At 45.5% G+C, this 23820-nt stretch overlaps 1 protein-coding gene across 5 annotated transcripts in view; it reads left to right on the forward strand.

The window, feature by feature from the left end:
- Positions 1 to 7443: 7443 nt before the first annotated feature.
- The window catches only part of pcdh10b (protocadherin 10b), a 28318-nt gene continuing 11941 nt past the window's right edge, over positions 7444 to 23820 (forward strand). For 3 of the 5 annotated variants that reach the window (XM_061686368.1, XM_061686369.1, XM_061686370.1), the window contains exons 1-3: positions 7444 to 10143; positions 11037 to 11095; positions 11312 to 11418. In XM_061686368.1, coding sequence (XP_061542352.1) covers positions 7630 to 10143; positions 11037 to 11095; positions 11312 to 11418 — 2680 coding nt within the window. In that variant the 5' untranslated portion in view covers positions 7444 to 7629. Of the gene's footprint in view, positions 10144 to 11036; positions 11096 to 11311; positions 11419 to 23820 lie in introns of those variants that run through there. The other 2 variants (XR_009769233.1, XM_061686371.1) reach the window with 2 other exon arrangements.

Genomic DNA, 23820 nt, shown 5'->3' on the forward strand with positions numbered 1-23820 from the left:
GTATCGGAAATTTCATTAAATCTCGAAGGGAAACTGCAGGGAAAACAATGCAGAGGGGCTTGACTCCAAAAAGAAAATAATAATAATAATAATGGTAATGGAGAGGAAAATAGGCATACGTTTGAACTTGAACTTGTTGCCCTTGGCCTCAACTGCGGGCATAACAGGTATGGCTGCCGGTAATTGTTTCCCGGAGCTCCGCCGACAGATCAAGGCTGGGAAAAAAACCAATTGAAGTCGCATGGCCGGTTTCTTCGATCGGCCGGCGCCGCCGTCACGTTCCGGCGTCGCTTGCGCACGTGGTGGCAACAAAAGGACAAAGACCCCACCTTCCCCCACATGCGGCCGGTTTAGCAGTTCTTGGGGTTCCTATGACAACCGGGCCATGGGCGTGTCCGCTACATGTGCCCCGGCCGCCTTACGCAGGTGGCGGCGCTGACCGAAGTGACAATGTGCTGCGAATAAAAATGGAACCCTTTCTCGATAAATTAGATTGGAGATCAAAATGTGGACTCCAGAAGGCAGCTTCACCTTCACATTTGCTGACATGCCCAAATGATTATGTTAAGGAGTGACAGAAAACGGTGAGTGGATTATGAGATTGGGTCGGTGGGAATAGGGAATAGATATGGAAGGTAACTCAATTAAAGGAGGACATTTCTACCCTCCCCTCGTGCCCTGAAAGAACTAGATCAAGTGAGGCCACCTAGAATTGTATCAGAGGACAAATGGAACAAAAAAAGAACTGTGCATGTCGAGATTTACAACCAGAGGAAAGTCAAAGCAGAAAAGAATGTTTCAACATTTGCACACAACAAAAAAGTAATTTCTACAAAAACATGGAGATGACAATGCGCTATGACATAACTTATCTATTATTCACAACTTGATACCAATGAAGTTCTCCGTGCAGAGCTCCACTTTCCCTCCAACGCATTTAGCATGTTCTCGCCACATGGATTTTGTATTACTTGTGGTTGAGAAAATATTTTGTTCCATTTATCGTTTACCTTTCACACCGTGTGATAGACAGCCTCCTTCCGCGCTTCTCTCCACTCTTCAATAAGATGTTCTTCTCTTCATCATGACGCAGTAAACCTAAACCTCATCTAGCAAAGGAAAATGAAATTTGGTGGCTTGTTTTCAGCAACCGCCACCCCTGACGATCCGATCCGGCCATGAATTTTCCCATAAAAAGGCAGATAACGTATTGCTGATATTTAACCTTTTCATAATTGGAAGAAACGATATATTTCAATGATTGTTATGTTATTTGTATAGAGTTATAGTGATGGCGTGGCACTGAATTGTTTATGTATTCGGTTGGTTGAGATGAGGCATTCATTTTGTGTTCTCTCTTGTCACATGCAGGCACGGTTTTTGCAGAAAGATTTGTCTTGTTCAGACATTGCAGTCTTATTATCATTCATGAGCTAGAGTTTACCTCAGAAAGCATGTCGGCACCAGTTGACAGTTGCTCGCTTTCGGTAATTAGAAATGTTGCTTCATAAAACATTGTGGGATGTCGAAGCTCCAAAACAGCACAGAGGAAACTCTCCGGAGGGCGAATTTGACTTTTTACCTCCAAAATGTTGACGTGAGGTACCGGACGCTAAAGATATGTAAATAGAGCTTTGTTTTGAAAGCACAAAGTCACATGTCAAACCACAGCAGCAGCAGGGGAGTTCTCAACTAACACGCGACAAAATATTCTTTCAGGTAGAAAAATGAGAAAACGTGCTTTTTCGTCAAAACAACACTCAAACTATGCCTGCGATTCATTTCGAAGACTGTTACTCCAACTACAGTTACAGCCACAAATAGATGATGCTGCGAGTTTATGCCTCATTCATGGACACACTCCAAATTCACCATTTGCAATTTTAAAAAATAATAACAATAACACCAATACCAATAATAATAATTCATTCATTCAATCTTCTGTACCGCTTATCCTCACAAGGGTCGCGGGCGTGCTGGAGCCTATCTGAGCTGACTGCGCGAGAGGAGAGGTACATCCTGAACTGATCACCAGCCAATCGCAGGGCACATATACACAATCCACCGCGCTGCCTTGTAAAATAATAATTAAAATGAAATTAGAGGCATTATCGATGGGGCCAGAGAGGTGTTCTCAAAAGATCCTTTTAATAATATTCTACTGTCGGGTCACACATAAAGACAGTTTTAACATACTGTATATGACAAAAAAATTTTTTTGTTTATTAAACTGCAAATTACACTGACATAACAGAGTTTATCCCAAAAAATCAAATCAAAGCAATCACGTCCTAGGAGAACGCCTGCCTTAAACACATCTGAAGAGCCAGCGCTTAGCCCCAATGGAAATGCGTTCAACAATATGGGGGAAGGGCCCGATCGCCTTTAGACGTTTTGGCGACTCCTCTCTATGCTCGCCGCAGAGAAAAACCGCAAAACTGCGAGCAATCGTCACCAACATTTATATGGACACTTCTACATGTGCCCACTTCAACCTCTGAAAATATCAGATTGATTGCTCCAATATTGCGGATTTTATGGACATGAAAGTGTTTCCCTCATTAGAGGACTGTCCGCGTGCGTGCGCCGTCGGCTGAGCGTGGCGCACGCACACACACCTATGGAGTATTTATTTCAAGGTCAGAGGACAAAGATTAAAGTTCCATGTTTTCTTGATAACTCTAGAACCCCTTTACAAACCACATTGGAAGTGATTATATGGCAGATATACAGCAGTTCAATGGATCCATATGCTGCTTTTTGGCGTCGAGCGCCTTCCGGTCTTCGGCTCCGTGGCGGCGCACGAGCCGAACAGCCCGTTCATTCGGCGTTGTGTGCTGTTGTTCCCGTCCTTGTATTGGTATTGTATTGGGCGGCTGTGGCTCAGTCGGTAGAGCGGGTCGAGCAGCGAATGAAAGGTCGCCGGTTCAAATCCTGGCTACGACTGTCCAAATGTCCAAGTGTCCTTGGGCAAGACACTGAACCTTAGTTTGCTCCCAGTGGGACTGGCAGCGCCTTGTATGAATGTGAGGCTTTGTAAAGCGCTTTGGGCACTGTGATGGTGTAGCTAAAGTGCTATATAAGTGCGGTCCATTTACCATTTGTTGTCATATGATTTAGCGTTGTCATGATGGTTTATTGTGTGGCGTTTGGTTGTGCAAATGGTTCAGGTCGTGGCAAGAGTTTTTTTGGGGAGGGCTTTCCAAGTGAAAAAGGAATACGTGGCCAGTGGATAGGTAAAGTCAATCGGCAGGGGAAGAAACGTGGTCAGCTAGCATTCCAAAACTGTGCTGATCACTTCGAACTGGCGTGTTTTGAGGAAGGATTGGATACAGAGGGAGAGGCTGAATCCAGCTGCGGTGCCAACTATTTGTCTTACGGCCATCCGGACCCCAACCGCCGGCAAGAGAACTAAATCTCGCAGCCGCCACGGCTAAGCGGCGCAGACAAGAGGTGAGGATTTCCTTGTATACAAGTACGATTCTATTATGGTTACTATGCACTAAACTACTATGCACCCTGGGGTGCCAGTATTTCAAGCCATGACTGTATAAAAAGACATGCTTCTGACATCCACGTGAACGACATCTCGTCGTTCACATGGAGCCAGCGGCCACTCTCTTTTTCTGTTGTATAGCTGCTCCTTGGCTTCGGTATTTTAGCTGTGTGCTTAGTGTCATTGTCTTGTTGGAAGGTAAACCTTCGGCCCAGTCTGAGGTCCTGAGCGCTCTGGAGAAGGTTTTCACCCGGGATATCCCTGTATGTGGCCGCATTCATCTTTCCTTCGATTGCAACCAGTCGTCCAGTCCCTGCATCTGAAAAACGCCCCCACCGCCACCATGCTTCACTCTTGGGCCTGTATTGGACAGGTGATGAGCAGTGCCTGGTTTTCTCCACACATGCCACTTAGAATTAACGCCAAAAAGTTCTATCTTGGTCTCATCAGAGCAGAAAATCTTATTTCTCACCATCTTGGAGTCCTTCAGGTGTTTTTTTTTTTTTAGCAAACTCCATGCGGGCTTTCACGTGTCCTGCACTGAGAGGCTTCTGTCGGGCCACTCTGCCATCAAGCCCCGACTGGTGGAGTCCTGGAGTGATGGTTGACTTTCTAGAACTTTCTCCCATCTCCCGACTGCCTCTCTGGAGCTCAGCCACAGTGATCTTTGGGTTCTTCTTTACCTCTCTCACCAAGGCTCTCCTCCACCGATTGCTCAGTTTGGCCGGACGGCCAGCTCTAGGAAGGGTTCTGGTCGACCCAAACGTCTTCCATTTCAGGATGATGGAGGCCACTGTGCTCTTAGGAACCTGAAGTGCAGCAGAAATATTTTTTGTAACCTTGGCCAGATCTGCGCCTTGCCACAATTCTGTCTCTGAGCTCTTCAGGCAGTTCCTTTGACCTCAAGATCCTCATTTGCTCTGACATGCCCTGTGAGCTGTAAGGTCTTATATAGAGAGGGGTGTGGCTTTCCTCATCAAGTCCAATCAGTATAATCAAACACAGCTGGACTCCAATGAAGGTGTAGAACCGTCTGAAGGACGATCAGAAGAAATGGACAGCACCCAGGTTAAATATGAGTGTTACAGCAAAGGGTCTGAATACTTATGACTGATATTTCAGTTTTTCTTTTTTAATCAATCTGCAAAAATGTCAACAATTACGCTTTTTTTCTGTCAATGCGGGGTGCTGTGTGTACATTAATGAGGAAAAGAAATGAACTTAATTGATTTTCGCAAATGGTTGCAGTATAGCAAAGAGGGAAAAATGTAAGGGGGTCTGAATACTTTCCGTACCCACTGTATAAATATATATATATGAATGCGTATTAAACACGAGAAATTCCGATATATCATAAATTCATTTGCTCACTAGCTGGAAGCGGCCAAATATGCCAAGTGCCTGTCGTGGATTGGCTCTCGTTGGCTCGAGCAGGTGTACTTGATGTTGTGGGCCTGAGTGTAGAATTGCAGCGGTTGCTCGTGGTCATCACTGATATTTCCTTTCAGGATTTTTTGAAAATCTTGCTTGATGACATTTATCTCATTTCGTACGCACGCTTGTGCTGGAATGGACCTGTTCTTTGTCTTATGCGGCCACCGGCGGCTTCTCCGCACGAGGTCACGCTCAATCAAGGCAAGAGCGGCACGCGGGATGAGACTCCACTTCTGCATTAATTGATCGTCCGTGCCTGTTCGAGCTCACAGGAGGGAGAGGCGCCGCTTGAGTTCCATGCACTCTGCTCCCTGTGGCCTCGTAATAGCCGGTGATTACATGCTGCTTCTTTTGCTCCAATTAATGCACGGTTGATTTGCTTTCGGGGCACCTTTTACGCTCTTCTGTGTACAAGGCGAAAAACATTTTTTTCCACCGTCAGCCCCTAAAAAAAGATGACTGCGTGACAGGCCATGCCACGATGAACGCTGTCATATCATCTAATTGATTATATATAATATCTTGTATATATCAGAATAATATCATCTATAATATGATATTCGATGATTGACAATTTTTGTTTGTGCATGTAAGTATAAATTGAGCAAAGTTCTGCCATCCCCTCCCTCTGCGTAAACGGTGACATCTGACTGCACCGCTGTCCTGATGGGACTTGATTCAGCGAATCTGTTTCCGATGTTTCTCCTCCAGTGGGCCGTCCTGTGTTGTTCTGATCACGTGCCTGGTGAATCATACACGCAGCCTATCGTTGTCAGGGTGCGATGTGTGCGCGCACAGGGCACCAGCGGACAGGACGCCGGAGAGAAATGGCGAAATTGTTCAAGCCTGCGCCATTCCCGTTGAGACGACACGGTGTAGTGTTTTAGGCCTTCACTAGGGGGAGCACTTGGTCTAGGTTGAGTCTGCTGGCAGTTCAGCTTGAGTTGGTACCCTACTTTAGATGCGCTCATGGGAAATTGTCTGCAAAAAAGGCTGTGGATTCACAAAGACTCTTGATAGAGAGAGAGAGAGAGAGAGAGAGAGAGAGAGAGAGAGAGAGAGAGAGGGAGGGAGGGATGGATGATGATAGATAGATAGATAGATAGATAGATAGATAGATAGATAGATAGATAGATAGATAGATAGATAGATAGATAGATAGATAGATAGATAGATAGATAGATAGATAGATAGATAGATAGATAGATAGATAGATTTTCTTTTTCAAAATGAATCGTCCTCGGTGTCGGCATCGGTGAGCACTCAAGAGGGAATACCCGTACTCGTATCGGTCGACAAAACGCACTGGCGGACCTTCCAACTGTGAGCCTGTACAAATGTGCAGTCGGCTAATAATATCACATATACGGAACAAATTGCCGGATAATCAGAAGCCAGTGAAAAAAATGGTTGTTCAACTCATCTATTGCTTTCAAAAGGGAGATTGCTAACAAAGAAATGTTTGTCACATATCAACGCGATTAAAAGGGAAGACAATCTGTCATTTTGGTGTTTTGGCAACATACATTCATTTGACGTACACGATTTGCTTTCGCGGGCCACATAAAAAGATGCGGCAGGCCGGATCCTGCCCCCGGGCCATGAGTTGGACACATCCGTCCATCCATTTCCTGCACCGCGTCTCCTCGCGCGGGTCGCCGAGGACGTGCCGGAGCCTGTCCCAGCCATCTTCGGGCGAGAGGCGGGGGACACACACCCTGAACCGGTCGCCAGCCAATCGCAGGGCACATCGACACAGACGACCATTCGCACCTACGGGCAATTCAGAGTCTTCAATCAACCGAGCACGCGTGTTTTTGGCATGTGGGAGGAAACCGGAGAAAAGCCACGCAGGCACGGGGAGAACATGCAAACGGCACACAGGCGGGGCCGGGATTTGAACCCCGGTCCTCAGAACTGCGAGGCAGATGTGCTAACCAGTTGGGCACCGTGCCGCCATTATTGTTATTATTATTATCATTATTGTTATGACATGAGTCAAACATTAAGGGTGTTAAATAAAATAAGTAGTTTGAAGTCATACGAGAGCACATTCGCAATTGTTTTGATTGCTCGGGTATTTGAAGGCCGGCCACAGTTGGAAGAGAAATAAGTGGGCGGTGCCGGCGTTGGCGAGCGAAACAAGCCGACCAATGAGGAGAGCTCTCGGGGCGCTGCGCAACAGCAGCGGCCGAAGGGGAGGCGGGATGGATGCGCGAGTGTTGGCGTGTGCAAATAGTTGAGCGGCCGGCATCCGCGCAGAGCAGCTCGTGCCAACGTTGGGCACACGCGCAGCCAGGAAAAGTAAGGGCGAGTTGGCGACACGCCGATGCGACGCGGGGAAATAAATAACTCACTTTGACTTTTCGGCAGTGGATTAGGAATGTATTTGGAAACGCAGCCAATTTCCTGCCGTCGCTGCGTTTTGCTGGAATGCGCACTCTAGTCGTTCCATCACGAAGAAAGAGGAGCTTTTTTTTTTTTTTGGAGGGGGGGGGGGGGGGTGAGGGGGGAGTTAAGATGTGTTTGAACAGCCACTCTGAGAATTGAAAAAGGGGTTGCCCATTTCCAGAAAGTGTTGCGCATTTTAGAAACCTTTTCCGTTGGACTGGAACGGGTGACGGAAAGGAGCATTTTGCCCAGTTAAAGGGGCTCTGAAGCTTTGCAAATTTGTTATTTGTATTCAACCCCCTCCGGCGATGATTGTGCTTTTGATTGCCCTGAGCGTCGCGGATGGAGCGCTCGCCCAAATCAGCTACTCTGTGCCGGAGGAGGCGGACCACGGCACCATGGTGGGGAACATCGCCGAGGACCTGGGCCTGGACCTCAGCAAACTGGCATCGCGCCGCTTCCAAGTCGTGCCCGGCTCGCGCACTCCTTATTTGGGAGTGAACACGGACAGCGGCGTCCTGTTTGTCAAGGACAAAATAGACAGGGAGCAGATTTGCAAGCAGAGCGCGAGCTGCCAGCTCAACATGGAGGTGTTCCTGGAGAACCCTCTGGAGCTCTTTCGGGTGGAGATCGAGGTGGTGGACATTAACGACAACCCGCCCAGCTTCCCCGAAACGGACATAACGGTGGAGATCTCCGAAAGCGCCACTCCCGGCACCCGCTTCCCGCTGGAGAGCGCCTTCGACCGCGACGCGGGCACCAACTCTTTACGCACGTACGAGATCACCGCCAACAACTACTTTTACCTGGACGTGCAGAGCCAAACGGACGGCGGCAAGTTCGCCGAGCTGGTGCTGGAGAAGCCGCTGGACCGGGAGCAGCAGGCGGCTCACAGGTACGTGCTGACCGCGGTGGACGGCGGCCGGCCTCCGCGCACGGGCACCGCGCTGCTGGTGGTCAAAGTGCTGGACTCCAACGACAACGTGCCTGTGTTCGAGCGGCCCGTTTACGCGGTAACCCTGCCGGAGAACGCGCCGGCGGGCACGCTGCTCCTGCAACTCAACGCCACCGACGCGGACGAGGGACTCAACGGGGAGATCGGCTACTCGTTCAGCAACCACATCTCCAGCCGCGTCAAAGACCTTTTCAGCATCGAGCCGCGCGCCGGGCGCATCGAGGTGCGCGGGGAGGTGGACTTCGAGGAGAGCGCTCTGTATCAGATCTTTGTCCAAGCCAAGGACATGGGCCCGAACGCCGTGCCCGCGCACTGCAAGGTCCTCGTCACGGTCACGGACGTGAATGACAACGCGCCGGAGATCACCTTCAGCACCGTCACGGAGTCTGTGAGTGAAAAGGCGGCTCCCGGCACCGTCATCGCCTTGCTGAGCGTCACGGACCTGGACGCGGAAGAAAACGGACAAATGGACGTGGAGCTCCTCGGCGAGGTCCCCTTCAAATTAAAGTCATCCTTCAGGAATTATTTCACCATCGTGACCGACGGCCCGTTGAACAGGGAGCAGGCAGACTCCTATTCGGTGACTGTGGTCGCGAGGGACAAAGGCTCCCCTGCCCTTGCCACCAGCAAGTCCATTCGAGTCCAAGTGTCAGATGAGAACGACAACGCCCCCGCCTTTACGCAAGCCCTATATGATGTGTACGTGACCGAGAATAACGTGCCGGGGGCGTATATACACGCAGTGAGCGCTTCGGATCCGGACATTGGGCGCAATGCGCTCGTGGGTTATTCCATATTAGAGTGTGAGATCCAGGGCATGTCGGTCAAAACCTACGTGTCGATCAACGAGGAGACAGGCTACTTATACGCACTCAGGTCCTTCGACTACGAGCAACTGAAGGACTTCACGTTCGTGGTCCAGGCCAAAGATGGGGGCACCCCAGAGCTCTTGACTAACGCCACTGTCAAAGTTGTCATTGTGGACCAGAATGACAACGCCCCCCTGGTGTTAGCGCCCGTGGGGAAGAACGGCACGGCGAAGGAGCCTCTGCCCCGCTCGGCCGAGCCCGGTTACCTGGTGACGCGCATCGTGGCGATGGATGCCGATGACGGCGAGAGCGCCAGGCTCTCCTACAGCATTCGGAGAGGCAACGAGAACGGGATGTTCAGGATGGATTGGAGGACAGGCGAACTCCGGACGGCGAGGCGGGTGTCGGCTAAACGAGACCCTCTTCGCTCGTACGACCTGCTGATCGAGGTGAGAGACCACGGTCAACCTCCGCTGTCCTCCAGTGCCAGCGTACTGGTGGCGTTGGTGGACAGCGCGACAGAGGGCCGCGGCGACGGAGACCGAGGAGGTGCCGCTCAAGCCGCAGAAAGCGGTCTGGACCTCACGCTCATCCTCATCATCGCCCTGGGCTCTGTCTCTTTTCTGTTCCTCCTGGTCATGATCGTACTGGCCGTGCGTTGCCAAAAGGGGAAAAAGCTCAACATTTACACCTGCCTGGCCAGCGACTGCTGCCCGGGCCGCAGCTCCTGTTGCTCACGACAAGGGCGCGCCCGCAAGAAAAAGCTCAGCAAGTCTGATATCATGTTGGTCCAAAGTGCTGCGAACGGCACCGGGACAGGTACGGCTCAAGTCCCTGTGGAGGAATCAGGGAGCTTTGGCTCGCACCGTCAAAATCAGAACTATTGTTACCAGGTATGTCTGACTCCCGAGTCTGCCAAAACCGACCTCATGTTCCTAAAGCCGTGTAGTCCGTCTAGGAGCGCGGACGCCGACCGCAACCTATGCGGAGCCATAGTGACAGGATACGCGGACCAGCAGCCCGACCTCATATCGAACGGCAGTATACTATCGAACGAGGTAAGGAACCCCCTCGTGCCCTTAGCATGTACTTCTCCTTCCATACGGGTTTCCGTCAGAGGACGTCCCCCTTGCAGCCTGCCCCCCTTTCACTTCATCTTAACTGTTCGTGCGTCAAAAATATTTGGTCCCGTCAATAAAAGAGCATTTCTCAAGTGCTTTCCCTCAATTTAGCGTGACAGGTTCAGGATGTCAATAGAGCCTCATGCAGCAGCTATTGTGTTCTAATACGTACAATTTAATGACGACGCAAAAGTTTTTTTTGTTTTTTTTTTACTGAATAATTCAACTCAAAAGACTACAAATGATTGTGTGCGTGCGTGTGTGAGAAAGAGACAGAGTAGTGTTTCCATTATGTATTCCAGTCCCAATGTTATAGACTTAACACTGACTCAACATATGTCTCGGCGTGTTCGGATGCTCCTTCATACTGGCCATCGAGCTGTGGGAAAAAAGTCGTCGCAGGAGACAAACACACTTGCCTCGTTGAACGAGTCGCACATAGCGTGGTTGCGCGTCGTTCATTTCCTCGCACCACATCGACGTGAGTCCCTGACGGTGTCGTGGGTACGTTCGGTGCGGGCAGCGTGGGTTCGGTTCCCTCTCAGTGCCGTCGTGAACGTGAACGTGAACGTGAGCGTGAGCGTGAGCGGTCGTCCGTGTCTATATGTGTCCCTGCGGCTGACTGGCGACCAGTTCGGGGCGTAAGTCTTCCTTTTCGCCCGATGTCGGCCGGGATAGGCTCCGGCGCTATTGACAATGGATGATGGATGGACGGACGGATGGCTGGACATCAACACGGTGCTATGTGATTTGAATGCGTCACTTTTCCCCCCCCCCATTGCTTTTCATCTAATACACTTTTGGAATGATACGCTTTACCTTTCTTTCAGGCTAAACACCAGCGAGCCGAGCTAAGCTACATGGTTGACAGGCCAAGACGTGCAAATAGGTAAATATGGAGAAAGACCTCCTCTCCGCCTTTCTGTTGCTCACTGTAGCACATCCGCCTGGAATGAAGCGCTTATCGACTGGCTGCAATCGCTGTTCACTCTTCGGTGGCACTCTGGATGATGAGATGGGATCAGATGGATTACACCTCTGCTGTTTAGATACACTATGTTAATGGGAAAACCAGAAAGTGAATGAACCTTTTGCCTGGTTACAGCTCGGCATTCCAGGAGGCAGATCTTGTCAGCTCCAAAGACAGCGGCCATGGAGACAGTGAGCAGGGAGACAGTGACCACGATGCCACAAATAGAGGCCTTTCCTCTGGTAGGAACATATTTATTCTTCTCTTATCTCCTTAATGACAAAGATCCAGTGCCATGATTTGCAAAATAGAGATTTGTCTCGCTTCGCACGGGCCACAGTTGACATTTTGCTCATGAGCATGTGGCTTCTATTCATAGTGGGTCCAGGGGCATATTTTGTTGGAAGCTGGTTGTAATCAGAAAAGCTCGGCGCCAGCATCATGTGGCGCAACGCAATCTCGCCGACAATCATTTTTTTCTTCTAAGGGTTCCCCGCATTTGGACATTGTATTTGTGGTGGTGGTTCATGAGTTCTCATTTGTCTATTACGAATAGCAACACCGCAAAAACGTAAGATCTTATGCATCTTATTTCGAGTGAAAACGTACGAGATCTTATTTTAAGACGGTCCATTCATACTAGTTCCACTGGCAGATTTCTTTCACTTAAAACAAGATATTTTCCTTCAAAAATAAGTGGGAAACAAATCCACCAACGGAACTAGTGTCAATTGACTCGATATGATTCTTAAAATAAGATCTGTCTTAAAACAAGTACAGTAACATGTTTTCACGAGAAATTAGATCCATTCACTGGGTAAGATTTAGCATTTTTTCAGTCAAATGGTGGCGCTTGGTCGCCTGTCGCTTTGGATCTCCTCTGCATGTTCACGATAGATGGGGAAATTGATTGCTTTGCAAAAGACAGGTTTTGTTTCGTTCCTGTTATTTTTTTGTTTGTACCTTTCTTCAAATTTGTGGGGAGGTGAAACATTGGGGCAAGGAGCACAACGCAATTTATTTTGGTGCACAATAAGATAACGAAGCTGTTTTTCTCAGGTTTTGATTGATTTCTCAGCGTTATAATACATGCATTCTAATGAGAAATTTCAAACATATGCACGAGGTTGTCATCGAGGACAGTCATGGCATATTTCCCGATCCAAATCAGGATTTTATGACGTTCGGTCTGTGCCACCATGTTTTTTCATGACCACGTGTTGTATTAACGTCGGTTGTTTGTATATATACGCGGCAGCGTTAACGATGAGACTGCTCCGTAGGAGCTCAATCATTCGGCGCTGGGGACGACTCGACTGGATGTGACTTGCCTTTTAATGAGACCGCGTCGAGTGCGCAGAGTATTTAGCCTTTGCCAACAAGGCAGTTGCTTCATTCGCTCATTAGGTGAGTTATAGTTATAGTTATCTGCTTATTGTAGCTTTAGCCTTCAAATGTACTCAGTGTGCACTTTTCACCAATACTCTGAGCTAATGCTCATCTTTTTTCTTTTTGGGTTCCGTTCCTGAAGCAACCCCCTTGAGCTTGTACAAAAGGCCCCCCCAGAGCGATGAATGCTATCTTATGTCTTCATTCAGTTCTTTTGTTGAACGAAAGAGGAGCTCACCACGACATGTTTGGAAACATGTACATCAATACAAGAACCTGAATGAATTGAGTACATTTTGAAGGCTTTCACAAATCAGTAAGACTGAATCGGATTCAACATTATGAGTCTAAACAGACAATTTCTTCAGACTGACAGTTTTGAGAATATCGGACTTATTTAGAAAATTGATTTCTTCCTTTTTGCTGTAAAACATTACAGCCCTGAACAGAAATGATTCATCCTTGAAGTACTATCGCCACATATTCTAATATTCATAATGTAATCAATTTAAAAAATAAGAAGGTTACAGTATAAGCGTGTCAGTTATGTTTTAGTCAAAGTGGAAATCAGAAGCCCGTAAAATTCACAAAATCAGTGGCTCGGTGCTACTATCATGTGACATTCGATGGTAAATGTTGAACTTTTGGAGCCGAGCAAAGAAGACGTTCATTTCCCGAACTTGAAGTGCCTCTGCAATTAAAGATTGGGCCACATTCCAACATTGAGCAGTATACTTTTCCCCCCTCTTAACACTTTTGCCAGAAAGACATTTACACTGAAATGAAGTCAATTCACAAATATCAACCTCAACCCGTTGTATGGCCAATACACACTCGCAACAATATGGACACTGGACAGGAACAAATGCAAGTAAAGAACAACATTTCGATGGATTTTTTACAACCTGTCGTTAAAAAGAGCACCGCGAAGAATTCTGGAAAACAGCAACATTAGCTGTGTGCTCCATTATTCCCCTTTACGTAGTGGCTTCACAAATGTATTTGACCACCGTCGAGGTGCAACGCCCTCCGGATGAAGCGTCAGCACGACACGAGGTTTGGCAAAACAACAGGGTTTATTCTTGATCTTGACAGCCCTTGAGAACTGGTCACAAACATAGAGCAAATAAATACAGTACATGCCGCCCTTCTGAAACAAGAAAAGGAACATTTTGAAAGATAAAGGAATCAAATAAAAGGGCTCACCTCCACAAGGGGCTAACATAGCCTTCTTAGAGCAAGTTTGTCCTCTTCTTTCTTCTTTGTAGTCAACTGGGGAACAATTCGAAAAAAAAAAAACATTCTGTTGAGCTAGATTTTTATGCTGATTAAAACTAAAATTGGCATGCTGATTCCAAAATTGCACTCAGTTTTTTTTTCTAGCACATCAACTTTTTCTCCACAGCTTACCCTCCAGATAAGCAAAATTGATTAGCTGGAGTAAGATTAGCTGGAGTAAGATTTGCCAGCTGACTACGATTGGACTCATCTACAGTCACTTGTTTGTGCAGTCACAAACGGGACAGTGCGGTGCGAGGTGTGTGCAGCTACTATCAATATTTGCCAACAGAAAGATAGCATAATAGAAATTAAGAGGATTTGTGCTGGCTTTTCTCTTACCCTTGTAACCATGGGCATACCTTTCTATTCTATTTCATTTTATGCTGCTTTTTTTAGTTTTCAAAGATTGTAACTATTCCATCTTAATGTTTTATTTACGTAGGTATGTATTTTCCTTGTTCCACTTTGTTCAAAAACTTGACGTGATGGAGAAAAAACTGAGATCAGTTTTGGATTCCGCACCCAAAAAAATTGTTAAAAACACCTGTCCGACCTAACTCAACAAAAAATGTGTTCCCCAGTGATGAGTTCTTTTGCGTTATCTTCGTTTGTATATATTTAATGCTGCATTGGCCCAGCAAAGTGGTCAGCTGAGTGGGTGCTGGCTGACGAATGCTCCAGTCATTTCGATGGCGTAGGGTGGAACCGTTCGCGTGACCGATTAGTTCCTACTAATAATCACCGCTAGATGTCGTAGGAGCAAAGGGAATGACAAACAAGTAAATGGAGACTATAATGCGAGACTGTAAAACTCCCACCAATCACTTGTGATTTTTAAAGGACAAATACAGTTGGTAACTCTTATATATTATGAATTATTTTCGATGATCGGTAACAAACATTCGAATGACAGCGAGTGAGTTTGGAGGTCTTTATTCTCCTTCGAAAAGAGAGAAAACTTTCCTGGAGGTGGGTCAATGATTGTGGATTTCATGGTATGTGGTTTGGTGTCAAGGGTTCTGGGCAAGATGGGTCACACAGATCGTCAGTTGTAAGTGGTCCTCTGTTGACGACTGTCATAACTTCATACAGGAATGTTCATAGCGATGAGTTATCAAGTTGTTTGGCTGATTGTTGAAGGATCGACACAAGCACACTTCTTATGGTTCGAATTTGTCTTTCCCAAACACCACCCATGTGACTTGATTCTGGGGAGTCCATGAGAAACTCCGATTCCAGTTTTTCCAATTGGGTTTTATCCATGTTTTTGAGAGCCTCAATATAAAATCTTTTTGCACCGATGAAGTTTGTGCCTTGATCACACCTTGTCTGCCGAACTGCACCTCGAATAGCAATGAACGTACCTTCAATATCAATGAATGCACGAAGGGTGTTGATAAAGGCGTCGGCGGTTAAATCACCGAGCATCTCGATATGCACCGCTCGGGAACACACGCAGGTGATTAACAAACCATAGCGCTTTAACTCCTTTCTGCCTTCCTTGAAATAAAAAGGACCGAAGCAGTCCATCCCGCAATAGGTGAATAGTCTCCATCCGCTCTTCTGTTAGAGCTGCAATTCTTTGTTGCTGTGAGAAAGACGTTTACACTGAAAGACATTTCAGTGCTCAGAAAGACATTTACACCGAGCGGCTGTGGATCAGTTGGTAGAGCGGGTTGTCCAGTGACCGAAGGTTTTGTCCGCGTGTTGAAGTGTCCTTGGGCAAGACGCTGAACCCTAATTGTTCCCAGTGGGCCTGGCAGCGCCTTGTATGGCAACAGTCGCCCATTGGTGGGTGAATGTGAGGCTCTGTCAAGCGCTTTGGGCACTGTCATAGTCTAGATAAAGCGCTATATAAGTGCAGTCCATTTACCATTTTCTGAATTTTCTGCACTTGATGAGCGATGACACAACCTTACTGCAACCGAGAATCTAATAGCCATTAGCATGAATTTCATTTGTTGTAATCCCTCGTCCTTGATGGAATGTTCTTTCGTGATAATGTTGCGCAAGTAATGCTGACACAGGACTGACACGGGACTGTCTCTCGGCAGGACCATTGGATTGGTTTAACGCCGGGATCCAAGGTAGTATGTGTGAGAAGTCCTCCAATTTGAAGAATACCTTGGTCGTCTTTGAATGGGCGTAACTTGCGGAGCTTGTTGGCTTTGTCTTTGGTCTGCATTGTCTTAGAATGTTTCAGAGATTGCGTAACATGAAAATGCTGTTTCTTTGACCATTTTTATGATTGTCATCTCTGCTTCTTTTCTCTCTTCAAGCGTGCTAATTTGACTTTATTTTTCTTTGTGATTCTTTCTCTCGCTCATATAGCGCTCGAGTCTGGCAACAGCTTTGGTCATTCTTGACCGGTCTGAGAACTTTTGCAGGCGATTTAGAAGGGGCCTTAGTTGATTAGCTTGCGTATTTAGGACTTGAACCCTTTTGACTTCTGGGTCACTAATTGATAGTTCTCCCACCTTGAGTTCACCACTGGACACAACTTTCTGCCAGAGAAGGTCAGGGCCTGTTAACCAGTTTGATGTTATGAGCTGTTCAGCTGTCAGGCCTCTTGAGGCATGGTCTGCCGGATTTTCTTCAGAGACCACATAATCTTTTGATAACTTTCTTTATTGGATGACATTTCACAAGTGACTTCAACAGTGCAATAAAGCCTTGCTTCCAGATAATTATTTCTTTGTACCCTTTAAATCCCTCCCCAAACACTTCCAAAGAAGGACCTTCACAAATATACACAGAATGTAAAAACACAAAACATCAATGGAAAAATAAGACAATAACGGCAAAACACCACTACTGAAAAAAACAAATACAAAAAAGTATAAATAAATAGATAAATAAATAAATAAAAAGTAGCCGGGTCAGTCGTCACAATCCGGCAGAGTCGTTAAAGCTTCTATATGACTCAGAAGAGGCGTCTGCGTCACATCAAAAGCGGTCATGGAACCCTTGAGGGAAAACTGAACTTTCTCAAGTTTGATGGAGAGTAGTAGCTCCTTTATCCATCGATTGTGAGAAGGAGGTCGAGGAAGTTTCCAGTTAAGGAGTATGAGTTGTCTTGCCAACAAGGTGGAAAAGGCAATAACTATCCGGAAAGGTTTTGAAGTCACTGGATCCAAGGAGGCGTCGAACAAAGCCAAAAAAAGGAGATATCAACTCTATATGCTGTGCTAAGTGTAATGAAAATGTCTGACGAAAATGTGGCAAGCCTCGGACAGGACCAAAACATACGGGTATGGTCTGCTGGAGACAACTTGCACTTTTTACACGCATTAGTCCAATTGGGAAAAAAATCAAAGATACTGTATATGTACATATAATAAAACACATAACGATAGGGGGAGTCACATTTCCAGGCATTTCAGTCATCAATTCTCTTCTTCTCGTGTCAATCGCTTTTTAAATTCTTGTATATAGTCCATTTTTCCCATTTTTGGTCTCTTTGAGTTCCCTACAGTCTCATACAAAAAGTCATCATCTCCATCACACAAATTTCCTCTACAATTGCCATCCATTGATCCTTGTTAGGTGGGTCCACATTACACCATTTTCTAGTTATAGCTTTATTACTTGCCACTAATAGAATAGTCACTAAATATTTATCACTGTCATGTGTCAGTCCTTCACTGAAGTCATTCATGTGTAGGGTTTTGCAATTGAATGGAAAATTATACTGCAATAACTTTTGCATTGTGATGTGTATTCTAAAGTGTTATTTTCTGGTATTTCCAAAAGACGTGCGTATGATCTGCATTCAGTTTGCCACAATCTCTCCAACATACAAAATTAGTTCTCGAGTCTTTATTTTTAATTTTGGGGGTAACAAAGAATCGTAGTCCATTATTCCACGAAAATTCCCTCCATGTTTGTGAACTTGTGGGTGATTGATGGGCCTTCCACATCCCATGCCATTTTGGTCTGTGATTTCTATCTCAAATTCAGATTCCCATTTCTTTTGGACATACTGGGTTGAATTCTTATTTGCTGTCAGGGATTTGTATAGTGCAGATATCATTCTAAACAAATTACCCTTGCATGACTTGATCAAAAGTTGAGTTACACTCCACATATCCCTAGAGAGGTCTGTTCTTTTTTTTTTCTTTTTTTGTCCTGTTCGGCTGTTAGATGAAGCAGAATGGAGGATCTGTGTCCCTTTTATGCTGGAACAGTTTAACAGTGTCAAAGTGGAGTTTTTAAGCTTCCGCTGTGGTTTCTTAGTATTATAACTGAAGTTTATTGAGAATCAGAATCGGACAGAACCAAGTTTCTTGAGGGGAGAGAGAAACGAAGACAAAAGACAAAGCACTAATTGTAAACAGGATGAGAAAAGTAAGTCATTACATTATCTACAACAATTAACCATTAAATATGGGTGTTGTATGGGGCTGTCGTGCTACACCCTGTGAGGGAAGGACAGGACAAGATAGAACAGTACAAGGACAGGAGAAGAAGCACGCAGGGCAAGGGTCGTGAACCCGGCTGTACAACTGAAGTGTGGTGGGATTGACTATGTAAATTATAAAATTTTATAGGACGAGAGTATGAGTGAGGGGATACACAAGCAAGTTGCATATTCATGAGTTATTTGTCGCAATAAGTGAGTGGCCCCACACCCAGTGGAAGATTCCCAGGGGTGTGTGCCTGCGAACACATGCAAGTGAATTGACACAGTTTTACATGCACAAAGACTGACAGAACTGTCTTTTAATTTCTGCGCCCGCACCGCGGAGGCTGAGGACCCCACCCAATCAATCGAGGGGCAGGATCGGGCCCAGGGGTTCACCCGAGAGCAGAAACGTCCCACACCGAGGGACCCAGGGCGGTCGTTGGCCCCACCGAGGCGCCCCGACAACTAGCCACCTGGAGGGGGCCGCAGGGACCCAATGCCACCACCCCAGCCAAGACCCCCACCAGCCCCCCGCTTCACCACACATCCTGCCACCACCCCTCCCCCCTCAGGAGAGCCAGACACCCCACCTCCCAACCTGTAGGGCCTGCGATGCAGCCAGCCCCCACCCAGCCCCGCCCCAGGGTGGGAGAGTGTCCCTTGTTTGTTGGAAAGGAGGGCGGATAGAGGCACCTGATAAGTGGGTGGGTGGGTGGGGGGGTGTGTTTGCGGGGAACCTAGGGAGCAGCAGTCATGAGAGGGGAGCCCCAAAGCCAAGCAGTCATCCAGCCCTGGGGGGGGGGGGGGGGGGGGGGGGGGTCCTCAGGAGCACCGCCCTACCCCGTGTATCATTGCAACCCCCAACCCCCCCGGGTGGTGTGTTGCAGTACAATCTGGAGAGGCCAGTGAGCTGGGGGGTGGCAGGGCTGCCAGGCACTGCTGCCTAGCAGCCAAACCCCCCACCCACGACCCACCGACCCCCAGGGATTGGTGTATGTGGTGAATTAAAATGGGGGGATGAGTGTGTGTGATTCATTTAAAATACAGGGGGGCAGGCAGGGTGGAGGGGCAGGGCGCACGGACCGGGAAACAGCACAGATGTGCTGAAACCCCATACCAGTCCCCCAGGAACCCTTTGATATGTATATGTACCCAGATGTGATTAGTGAGAAAAATATATACAGTGAGAGGTGTGAGTGTGTGCTAAGCGAGTGATTAAGAGGCACGGCTCCTGCAGGTCAGGCCCATTAGGCCGGACAACCACTGACGAAGAGGGCCACCCCACCCAGACCCGCAGCACTGACCCTGGGACACCCCCCGCACACTTTCTTTCCAGTACCTTATATACAAATTATATACTGTTTTTCCTTTTGAGCTTGGTCTATTATATGCCATGTTCTTCTGATGTTATCCTGCGCTTGGAGGTTTTTCATAAATCCTGTCTGATCTTTATCAATTAAGTCTATTACACATTTGTTGAGTCTATCTGAGATAATGGACGTATATATTTTATAGTCTACATTTAATAATGAGATTGGTCTATAATTCCCGCAATGTTATTTGTCCTTCCCAGGTTTTGGTAGTACAGAAATTATTGCGTCATCCCACGAGGGAGGCATTTTATTTTCCTTTAGTGTCCAATTAAATGATGCCAAAGGTAAAGGCATTAATTCTTCCCTGAATACTTTATACCATTCTGCATCGCTCCCTGGACTTTTTTTGTTTTTAAATTTTTTGAATGCATCCGTCACCTCCTTCTCTGTAAATCTCAGCAGGTAGTTTTCTATTTTGTGACGAGCCAATCGAAGGCAGGTCCACTGATTTAAAAAACTCCTCCATCTCATCCTCTCCTGCTGGTTGTCCATACAATTTACGATAGTATGTTCGGAATATCGTCTGGCGAGCGCACCAGTCCCTGTGTATGTGGATCTCTTGTTTTATAGATGCTATTAATCGCGCGCTGTTTTTGTATGTGCCTTGCCAATAAATTGGTAGCCCTTGGACCTATTTCGTAATAATTCTCTTTGAGGAATTAGTTCTTTTTCTCTATTCCTCCTGTCAGTATTATGTTTATTTTGTTTTGAAAATCTTTCATTTCTTCGTAAATATTTGGGTCTTTTGTGTTTTGCAATGTTTTTTCCCCCCGGTTCCCTGAATTTTTTAACGTATTTCCCGTACGACTCCAATTTGTTCTTTTTTATTCGTGCTGCTTCCTCAATTAGTTTGCCCCTAATGAGTACCTTCACTGCATCCCAAAGTATCGTCAGATGGCCCATATTGCTTGTCGTTTTGTCAATGTTGAAATACGGTGGGTCGTGGTCTGCCGCTCCAATATTACACTCATCAACAAGATGTCACTCTCCTCCACTCATAAAGAAATAATCTATCTTTGAATGTACTTTATGAGCCACTGAATAACGTATATATTCCCTCTCGAATGGACGTACGTGTCTCCACACATCTATCAGACCCATCTCCTCAAATGACATATTGATATATCGTGACAGTTGTTTCCTGTTTCTGTTGTTGTATCCCTACTGTGGCATAGTGCTACAAGTACATTGACATCTCCCCCGCAGATTATAAATACTTTTGATCCCACAGCGATGACATCAAATAAGCATTTGAAAAAATGCCCGTCACTTTCGGGTGATGCATATACGTTAACCAATGTAATCCATTTGTTTGCTACTCTCCTGTTCACTACAACAAACCTTCTCTCTTTATCTTTAATTTCCTTTTCACAGTCAAATTGCATTGAGTTTGCCAGCAAAACTCCTCTTTTGTGGCCTCCTTCGTACGTGCTACAGAATAGATTCTTGAAGCCAACTTTCCGAAGTTTCTCATGTTCCAATTGGGATAAATGTTAATTTGTGCTTTTTCTTTTCTCAATTTCATCGTAACCTTTCCTCTCTTTGGTGGCGTACTCAAGCCGTTTTACGTTTAGCGATACAATTTTGGTATTGTATTATATATATTATATTTTCGTTTTTCATTTCTGAAGGACTTCGGTCGCATAATCACGATCGAAGAAGACGTATTGTTTCCTATCGTTACCGTTTTCTGTTCTTTGCACCATACCTTTTGTAAGATCATGTCTTTGGTGTCGAATTGTAGAAAGTTGGCGGCAATAGATCTTGGAGTGGCCTCCGGGCCAGGTTTTTTCACATCCACAAGGGGCTAAAATAGTCTTCTTAGTCTAGGTTTTTGCCCTTCTTTCTTCTTTGTAGTCAATAATGATTACTTCTTTGGCATTATCTTAGTTTGTATATATATTTAATGTTGCGTCGGCCTAACAAAGTGGTCAGCTGAGTGCGTGCTGGTTGACGAATGCTCCAGTTATTTCGAAGGCATCAGGTGGAACCCTTCTCGTTAACAATTAGTTCCTACAAATAATCACCCGCAGATGTCATAGGAGCAAAGGGAATGACAAACAAGTAAATGGAGAATATGATGACAGACTGTAACAGAGGCACTTGAACTAAAATTATATTTGAATGAATTATTCATGAACTTTAAATTCCAGTTTTACCAAAGATGAAAACAAATAATGCCCATTATAATTTCGTGATATACAGTATGTCAAGAATGTAGTAAGGTATTTGCATTCCAGAACCAGTAAGAAGACATTTTAAGCGGTTGAATGTTTAACTTGATTAATTTCCGACTTCTCAGAGAGTCCCAGTGGACCGATTCAAATTTGGGTCATGAAGTTAGTCTGAAAATTGTAATTCGTGTTCAAAATGGTAAACTATCAGGCCTCACTGAAATAGAATAGTCCGCTACGAAGCACTCTTTGCGGTTGGATGGTCTTTGAGACAAGTAGATTGTGCTCTACTAAAAAGACCATAGCATACGATGATCATTTGCAACAACTTCTGCTCAGTTTTCTTGAGAACTCTACTTTTAAAAAAAGTCAAAATAGGCAGCATTCAAAAGCCAGAATATTCATATACTCTTAAGAACTACATGTTTCTGTTTCAAACTTTATAATGAATAAAAATCAAATTGTATGTGCGTACATATATGATTTAAAGCTGATTTTATCTACTGTACTGCGACATTGAACCTCTAAGGTAAGGGTCAATGAAGTCCACAGTGCAATTCAAGTGCTTCTCATTAGCTGTTGGATGCCACAAGACCATTGAAGGGACACTTGTTTCCCTCTTGGAGAGCCACCTTCCAGTCCTGCTAGATGGATCAAGCACATCAGTGTTGTCAATGTCATGCACTTGGTGCAATTGAGTTAAGACACTTATCTACTTTTTACAACCGCCAACACTTCCCTCCCCAACTTGACTCCCATCTCTCCTTGCTGCCATTCCGAATGACTCTTTAGCGCCGCAGTCCACGTTATCGCTGTGGCGGCAGCTCACTGATCAGTAATTCATTTTTCAGACCTCTGCATACCAATTACCAAATGAAGGTTATTATCAGGGCTTTGCATTTGCCCTGCACTGACACCATGTGGAAGGCTCAAAGATGAAATCAAATATTAGACTAAAGGAGGGTCAGCATGCCCCCTTTTTGCTGTTATTGCATTGACCCCTCTGCTTGTACTAAGTACTTAGTGGGAAACATGTTGACACAATTCATACTCTTTTCCTGCAGAATCACAGAATAGACGCCATTGTTGGCAGCCAGTGCTTCATAGGTCCCTCCGACTGTCTGCCTTGAGAAAATAGTTGAACTATTTAATTCCGAGAGAAGGGCAAAACCCAAAAGTTTGATGGATTTTTCAAGCACTTCAGCTTTATAATAGTTTCATCCTCCCGATTCGCTTGAAACTGTCTGGTATGCCTTTTGCAATTTTACCAAAATGTCAAGAAATATCAAGAAGACTTCATCGAGCGGAGTGTGTGTGTTTGTGTGTGTGTGTGTGTGTGTGTGTGCGCGCGCATGTGTGAATTCACCCTTCTTTAAGTTAGTACACTGTAGATCCCATGAACATGCTATCTATTTTAGTAACAGAGTTAGATTTGATTGTTTTAAATTTGCTCCACACCATATAGTGATGCCTGTGTTGTTTTAACTGTGTTGTTTCATATATATATATACCCCAAAAAACTCTTTACCTTTTTTAACAAATTTTATTGAAATTACCAACGTAAAAATATGAATACAAAATAAATGTATCTGATGGAGAAATCACCCATCTTCTGTGGTGCAGTCTTAGCAACAGATTATAGTTTACAATAGCTCCTTGGAAAATAAAAGTTATACCGTAAGTCGCTCAGCAGCCGTGACAGCATAATCGATATTGCTGGCATTGTCAGTGGTCACAGGGACAGTTACAGGTACATCTCAAGAAATTTGAATAGTGTCAAAAGCTTAGTGAGGTAGTTCAATTCAAAAAGTGAAACTCATATTATAGAGATGCACTACACACATTCAGAGTGAAAAAAAAAAAAAAAAAAAAAAAAATATATATATATATATATATATATATATATATATATATATAGAACCGTCAAAATTATACATATATATATATATATATATGTATAATTTTGACGGTTATAGCTTAGAGCAAACGAAAACTCAAAATTTACCATCTCTAGAAACTAGA

The sequence above is a fragment of the Phycodurus eques genome, chromosome 9, assembly GCF_024500275.1.
Source record: "Phycodurus eques isolate BA_2022a chromosome 9, UOR_Pequ_1.1, whole genome shotgun sequence".
NCBI classification, from domain to species: domain Eukaryota; kingdom Metazoa; phylum Chordata; class Actinopteri; order Syngnathiformes; family Syngnathidae; genus Phycodurus; species Phycodurus eques.